Here is an 8,359-nt window from a genome sequence, read left to right as displayed (position 1 = left end):
AAAGGAGCACCCACATTTTATTTTACAGTGCAGGCAGTTACAGGAGTACTTCACACCTGCCAGTTTGCATCTACCTAGGTATTCAGTGTTTTCTTTTGAATTAGCCCCACACGATAGTCTCCCCATCAGCTTACAAGGCCTATGGCAAAAATAAGCAACATGAGCTATTTTTGTACACAGCGAGCCATAGGTGTTTTTGGAGTGAGAAAGGTAGACTATATTGTATTTCACAGCACTGTAAGCATTCCTCAGTATTATGACAGCTATTTACAGTCACAGTTACAAGTCTCGATTTTGCCTCTACCTATCCCATAAGCATTTATTCTTATTATGAAGATACATGGCAGTGATTATTATGCTTTACATTGGCTATAACCCTAGGACAATTCAGGAACTTAAACCCTGATGCAGGTGGCAGCTTCCTTGGCAACCAGCACTTTGCACCTGCTGCAATATGATACTTGTGCTCTGACTTTTCATGCAGCTTCTTTTCTGAAGCCTCTAATTTTACAATAGATTGTTTGGTTCACCTCCTTAAAGTAGGACTTTCTTATCCTTTATACAGACTCCAAAAAAGTATGAGCATAAAATTAATGACTGCCCTGTTTTTGCTCTTCCAAAATTAGAGATATCTCTAAGAATGCTGATGCATTTATTTTCCCTATTGAAATATACACTGCAGAGTATCAGTCATAAAGAAATTAATGTCTTTGTACATATATACATAGACACATATATAAAATGAATTTGAGATATGTCCTAAAGCAACCTCTAGTTAACTACTCTTTACAAATACTTTAAAATGCAAGCAAGTTCTGAAAACACACAAACCCCGATGTGATATGCAGGAAATACAGCAAAGGTCTGACAACGCTTCAGAGTTTGCATTCTTCTTCACTAAACTCAAGATAAAGATGATGTAATTTTAACACCACAAAAAACTAAACAGAATGTCAGACTATATAAAAAATTGAACAGGAGCCATATGGTTTGTTTAGTAATATTACCCTTTATTATTTTACAATATATTTCAAAAACTTTTACAGATGCCTTGAACTGTTCTACAAGAGCTGCAATACTGTCAAAAAAGCACACCTACAGACTGAATGCACAAACAAACTGTCATACCTACTGGTGTTGAACCATTAATATCCAGAGGGTGTAGTCTTTTAGTAAATAGATGTGCAGTAATGCAAATGCAAACAGATGTTAATGCAGAAAAATAAACTCTGCATTCATGGTTATAGAACAGAGGGCTTCTCAAACACATTTGGTATGGTAACATTCTAGACAGCAATGAGTAGTATTACATATTTAAAGCAATACATGCCCTGAAAAGCCTGTATTTTCAATCTGTGCGTGTAAACCTGAATCAAAAATAAACTATACATATTTAAAAAAAATGGAACATCTAATCTGACAACAAGCTTTGTTTCTTTTTTTGTCCTCGACTGACAATTAACTTGAGTGCATGAACTCTGATCTGCATTGTTATTTTACATTATCACTCTTCTGCATTGTATACTGTAATATTAGAACAGCCTGTGAATGTTTTTTTTAATTCCTTCTGCATAGGCAGGGGAATAACCTTGATGTATTAAACTTTTGTCTAGGTCTCCAGGCGGTAAATATAGTTAGTCTTATAGTAAATACATTACAACACAAAAAAGCATTGTATAATGAAGTTTATAATATTAATAAAATTTTCAGCTGTATTTCTCTGGTGCAACAAAGCAGTGCCACTGCAGTTTAAGCACTGTACTGTACCTAGGATCCTCATAGACATATGGTCCTTGCTAACATCTCAGATATACATTATCCTCTACCTACGGAAGTTTTGCTTTTAGCATTGTTTCTGGTCACAAAAATTACCCCAATATCTTTAAACCTACAGTGTCTGTAAGTAACAGGGTAAAGCCAATTGTTTGCATACGTTTTTAAGCTTATTTAAGCTGATTGGCTTTCATGGGAGTCTCATGAAAGACATTAAGGAGGGAATAATAACTACATATCAGATTTCTGTTAGGTAAAAAAAATAAAAAGGGTTAAAGTCAAAATTTAGACAGTGGCACTGTGGCAAGAGGCATTCAGTTCTGCTTTATTCTTCAAGTTTATAGAGCTGCAGTTATCATTTGCTAACAGTAAACATCATTTCTTTACTGAATAAGGCCTACATTCCCCAGTCTCTGCAATCCGCCATCACTACATTAGACTACAGCTTTTTTGCTACAGTCTTCTTCATTAGCTTAAGTAGCAGTCAGTGGTTTTTTTTTTTTTACTTATATACATGAGTCAGTCACACCTATCATTACAAATATGTTCTAGTTTATTTACTGTACAACATATGCATACATATTTCTGCTTGTTCAATCCCTTATTTCTTAATACTCCAGTGGTTAAGGGCAGGCTGGAAAAAATTTCAATATGCATAAAAGGGTTATAAATTTCAAGTCTGTAGTGATTCTATTTTAATAGCAAAAAGGGAACATGTCATGCCCAATTTGTGAACATGGTTGGCAAAAATAAAGGCAAAAAAGAGGCAGAATATATTTTTCTCTGGAGTCAATGTCTAGAAAATTAAATGAAGTAGCATTAGTCCAAAGTGATGCAGAAATAAAAAAGGCATTTTGAGCAATGCACAACTACACCTATTAAGAACTTTCACAGAGGCCCTGAGATTTGAGTTAAATGCATTTTCCCTAGCATGTGTTTCATGTGAACTTAAAGCTCTGTACGCATAAATGTTTGGTATGTGGACCCATTTTAAAAAAGTGAAGCAATAAAATCTACATGAAAAATAGAGGAAAAGACAACTTGACTGGAGGCCTCTGTTCTTTGACCCCTGCCCTATCAGGCTAAATGTCCAATAAAATGTAAAATGCAGCATACATTTGCGTAACCTAAAATTTTTGTGGTAATTTATTGCAAATTGCACTTGGCAGTTCACCACATCAATGGAAAACTGGCCCCCCTGTTGGTTCACACAGTCTTTTAACACCAAATACAAGTCACCAGTAGAAAGATCTGGATAAAAAGTTTGCTGCCGTGCTAAGCCAGCTTGCTGCACCTTCCGGGTGTGACCCGACACGAGAGACAGCTTTATCCTGTTCCTTGGTAGGACTTTCATCTTCTGGTAAATACTCAGGTAAATCTGTATTCTGCTCTACTTCTACTGGAGTATCTTGGAACGGAACCAGCATCTGATAAATGCAACAGATTAAGATGTCAGATGTTGTAACTGCAAAGAATAAGTGAAAATTACACACACATATATGTTCAGAATGATAGGTATGCATGTTCCAAGTTTTCTCACCCCTGCATGCATAAACTTAGTATCTAGAAGGGCCCTATTATATATCCAGAGTCTATTACATTTAGAAGATACACAAGAAAAGCTTGGAAAAACATGGAAAAAGAAAAAATTATTAATATAAATGAAAAAACCGCTTTTTCACCATAGATATGAAATAGAAGCACTTCAGCAACCCTTGCCAAAAAAAAGAAAAAGGGGGGGGGGGCAATCCTCTCCAGATCAGGAGAATCTAACATCAAGGAAAGAAACAATTATACTATTTTTACCCTTCTTTTAAATAGTTCAACGCTAAGTTTTGTAAAATTGCTCTATGGATATATGTCCCTACATAGGATATTCTTTGCCTTCCTTAAATGCAGATATGTAGTACTCCAAATTAGAATCAGATGTTATAGACACAGTGGTGCTGATATTAAAGATCCCATCATCCTAAACCAATCATTACTTATAAAGATGCGTATCATACCTCCTCTCCACTTTCACTTTTCACAACTTGCTGTGCCTTCATAACTTTAGTTGATGCTATTGCTGTTGCCAAAGCCTACAACAAGGGGAAGAACACACAGAAAAAACATAAAAGCTTAGTGTGACAGAACTACAATAGATGCGAGATCTGGAGAGTTATTTAGCACCTACCTCTGCTTTTAAGTCTGAGCGAATTCGGACCACACATCTTTGAACAGCCATTTGAAAAGTAAAACTAATGACTCCTTTAATTTTCAACAAGGCTTCTTCACAAAGATTCCTTCGAGACTAAAAAAAAAAAAAAAAAAAAAGAAAGCAAGCACACACAACTCAAGTACTAACAAGGCACCGTGTGAAAACGGTAACAATTAATGGTAAGGAATTCCTGCCTGTCTGAACACAGACGGTTACTCAACAGCAATTTTGTAAAAGCGAAACTAGGACAAGTTACATTTATTTTTGTGAACAAATATTAAACTCTGTTGCTACAGAAGATTTTTTTTAAAAGTGCTTACATTTTAGAAGTCAAACATGGATGGAATCAACTGTAAACAAACAGAAAAGTGCTGAACAGTAAAGAATGTTTTTCTCCGTATGATCAGCTAAACAGTTCCCTGTGGTTAAGTTCTGATTGACTGAAGTGCTCATTGATGAATAGTTAGTGTTTAAGTTGCTATTTATCAGACCCCTTGTATTCCTACTGACTGAATGCATTAAAGCAGCTGCCATATCTTCAGCTACTTCATCTGTGGCTGCTCACGGACATCACTTCACAACATAAGCTTAGCTCTTATTTCTAGGGGAAAATGTTTGGCTGACAAACTACAGAATATTATGTTTAAAGCAAGTAACATCACCTACCATGCAGTAACATTACATTGACCTGTACTAGTTACATATGTTCTATATTACCTTAGACTATTTTTCCTTTTAATATTTGCATGATAAAATGGTTATAACAAAAAGGAATAAAATATAGTTGTAGAGACTGCTCGCACAGAAAGGAGGGGGGAGGAAGAAGGGCATTGTACCAGAAAATTTGACAAGTCTTAGCATTCAAAAATAATGTTCAAAATAACTAAATATTTCATTTAACTTTTATTGCAAGTTTCTGCAAAGTTTTCAATAATAAGTTATTTCAAAGCATATATTTATGCTAGTTATCAAATAATTTCTGGTCAGTACTTGGGACAAAGACTGCTTCATGCACAAAAGATAAATCTCAGTTCCTGGAACAACTAACTGAAGCAGTTTGTTGTTAGCCATTTAACATATGTATTGAAACAATTTATGTATGTTTATGTATTGAAACAATCAACATTTTTGACAGTTAAAAAAAGTAATATTGTCAGATGGGCTACATTTCTTATACATATAAGAAATATCTGATATAAAGATGATAGGCTGCCTTGCATAAATGAAAGTCAAAATGAATTCCAGACACGAAAAGCAACACATTTGTAGCTTATTAGCCTAAAGAATTTGTGATTACATAGGTGTATAGCAATTCTGTGACAGATTCTGGCTCTTCACTCCAAGATCCCAGGTCAAGGCACAGGTGCTTCCATTTTCATAAGTAAAGATTATACTAATTTGATATCAGACTTACAATAATCAGTAACTGGTGAATTATGTCTCAAAGACAAAACTTAACCAAGGTGCATACAAAATCCTTAAAATGCTGGAAGCTCAGCAGTCTCCAGTCTAGCTGTACAAATATCTTTTGCAAAATATAGCTAATTGTGGCAGTTAAGTACAAACCCTAGGGAACATAGGGAAATATTTTTCTGAATAGTACTTCTGAACCATGGACACAGGGTAGGACAAGTGAAATTTAAAAGGTTATTTTCTTGCACACACTTTTTACATAAGAGGCTGGTGAACCTGTGATATAGGACTAACTTTCTTCCTGTTTCCAAATAATCTGAGCAATGGCTTTTCTCGCTCTTCAGAATTACCCTCTCATTCTGAGCTGACAGAGCAGCAAGAGAATTATTATAAACAGAAGTCCCTCCTCTCCTTCCTCCAACTCAGCATTTGATCAGCTTTTCAGGAAGGTAAGTATCAGTAAAGGCTGTGGCTTCCAACTGAGCTGGATTACTGAACACTGATTACTGTGTCCTACCAAATCCTACTGAAATAGAGACTAGAAATTTTAATTAAGGGGAAGCCATAGTCAGACTCCTTAAGTGCTGCCTTGTTTATTTTCTTTTGATTCCTCCTCTCCCTTTTTTAAGCTTATAACCAAATTTGGTAACTACATCTTTTAAAATAAAAACATCCTGCTATGCACTTAACAACCAAGCTTCCCGTTCCTTTCCTGGAATGATCAATATCTATTAGTTAAGCTCTCAAAATTCATAAACACTTTTAGTATTTGCAATCTTCCCAAGAACAGCTTTTAGTTTCAAATCTAGATGAGGAAAGTGTAGGTAAACTGAAAGCATAGTATTTCACATTGCCACATATGCTTATTGTGCCTTCTTTGCTAGTTGGGAATACGCTGTTGCACAATAGTAACCCACTTTTATTATTCCGGCCTTCATCATTCCCCTGGACCCAACTTATCCTGACATTTAAAACACCATTATATGGATGCTTAGCTGCTGGGTAATAGTAGGCACCTGGAATATCGCCAGCTTTTCTTTAATCATCTGATGAAATACACAGCTATGTACACTAGCTGTCTCCAGCCAGCACACAGTTAGATTTTTCTTTTCTTCAACAGTGAGCTAAGAAAACATGCTGGTGTGCTCTAGGCAACTACAGAAGTCTGCAGTTCTGCTCCCTGTATCTGAATATCTAAATATCCTACACCTTTTTCCAAATAGCAGTGAATACTTGCCTCAACACAAGAGAAATTCCATGGATCCAGGCAAGTTCCATTTTCCAAGAAATGCAAAAAAAGTGCTTTTAGGATAAAATGAGACTATTGTCAGTGTCTCTAAACTGGTCAAGTAAAAGTGAATGAAGTTTCTTGCTCTGACAGACCTGTGAACAAGTAAACTAACTACAGTCTAAATGTCATAATGGGAGACAACCAATTAGACTGCATTAAAAAAAAATCAGAGTATAAAAGTTAGTGATGTTGACAAAGTGCTGTCTTTCTACACAGAGCAAATGGTGGAAGGACAGAACTATAAAAAAAATATTTACTTTGCATAAAGTGAGCTAGAGCAGTATGCTATTTCTAAAGGAATTAACTATGCAGGATGACAGGTTTATTGTTGATAGACTGGGTTTGTTGACATGCTTACTTGGCAAAATGTAAAGCAACAAAGCAAAGGATCAGGTTTGATCATTTAAAATGGGTACAAAACTGAAGACACAAAGTCTGGAGGGCACTTGTGGATAACATGCTTAAACAGTCTCCATGCTGTTTGGCAGTCATAAAAAGGCAAACATGGCCCTAGGTGTTATCTACAGGGGTATGGTAGATAAATCTGTAGAAGTTATTCTGACATTACTTAAAGACTCAGTGAGACCTCGTTAACTCAAATGCCATTCTGGTCACTGTGAGAAAAGATCTCACAGATAATGAAAAGATATAGTAAAAACAAAAAAACCCTGCAAAACAAACAAACAAAAACTCCCCCAAACCCCTCATAGCATTTATAATTTAGAAAAATAATTTAAAAAGTGTCTGAAATCTCTTACAACTAAAAGGAAACTGTGTTTTTACTTCAACACACCGATGTAACTACACAATATCATTAAGTGAAACTGCTGAAGGTACCCTGTTTATTCCACTCTTTCTTGAAAAAAGGAAAGAAAATTGGGACAGGTGGGAGCAGAATGGTTTATAGAATAATATCAGTCATCAAGAAAATTGCCTTAAAATATCTTCTTTAGATATTCTGCGTAAGGTTAACTTATGCAAGATTTTATATTTATATCGTGATTTAAAATATGATTCACAGAAGTTGCTGACAACTGACAACACTACACAAGCAGTCTAAACACATTACTTGTGTCTGCAAAATACATTTCAATACAGCGTGCCTTATTTACAGAAGCATATAAGATTTCCTTACCGAATCATCAAGGCCATCTATATGTAAAACCACTGTCTTGGCACGTTTATTTGTGCTGCCCAAGAAAAACTGTGCTTTCCGTCGACGATAGTTCATCTCATTCATATTGTCCATGTCTGACATGTTGGAAGACTGAAGGATGTCATACACTTCAGAAGCTAAAAGTTTAGTCTCTCCTGGTGTAGTAGTCCTTAAAGAAAAAGGGCATTAAGATTTTTAAGGATTTATTTTTACATTAGTACTCCAAACTCCAGTTACATCTCAGTAACTGAAATACTCCATTGTTATAAGAGAAATAGAATTATAGTCAATATATAGCAAAAAAAAGCTGAAACTAGAGTCTTTGGGCTAGGTTTGTACCCATGAGCTTCTGTTCTATCACTTATTTTAATTCTGCAGAACTCAGTCATTTTTATTTTTGTTCCACAGAAGGCATCATACCAATTACAGACCCAAAACCACAGCTAAACCCTTTATCAAAAAAGTTTTGAAGGAGTATTCTCTTTTCCATACTTCAATTATTCACTTGATCTGTTTTAATTCAAAT

At 35.4% G+C, this 8,359-nt stretch overlaps 1 protein-coding gene across 2 annotated transcripts in view; it reads right to left on the bottom strand.

Moving 5' to 3' along the window:
• Positions 1-989: 989 nt before the first annotated feature.
• Positions 990-8,359, bottom strand: part of ARMC1 (armadillo repeat containing 1) — a 34,021-nt gene continuing 26,651 nt past the window's right edge. For both annotated transcript variants that reach the window (XM_062570327.1, XM_062570326.1), the window contains exons 4-7: positions 7,813-8,002; positions 3,950-4,066; positions 3,780-3,854; positions 990-3,200 (exon numbers count right to left, since the gene is read on the bottom strand). In XM_062570327.1, the coding sequence (XP_062426311.1) occupies positions 3,009-3,200; positions 3,780-3,854; positions 3,950-4,066; positions 7,813-8,002 (574 nt within the window). In that variant the 3' untranslated portion in view covers positions 990-3,008. The remainder of the gene's footprint in view (positions 3,201-3,779; positions 3,855-3,949; positions 4,067-7,812; positions 8,003-8,359) is intronic.

The sequence above is a fragment of the Rhea pennata genome, chromosome 2 (genome assembly GCF_028389875.1).
Source record: "Rhea pennata isolate bPtePen1 chromosome 2, bPtePen1.pri, whole genome shotgun sequence".
In the NCBI taxonomy this organism is placed as follows: domain Eukaryota; kingdom Metazoa; phylum Chordata; class Aves; order Rheiformes; family Rheidae; genus Rhea; species Rhea pennata.
This window is presented reverse-complemented; position numbering and strand designations above follow the sequence as displayed.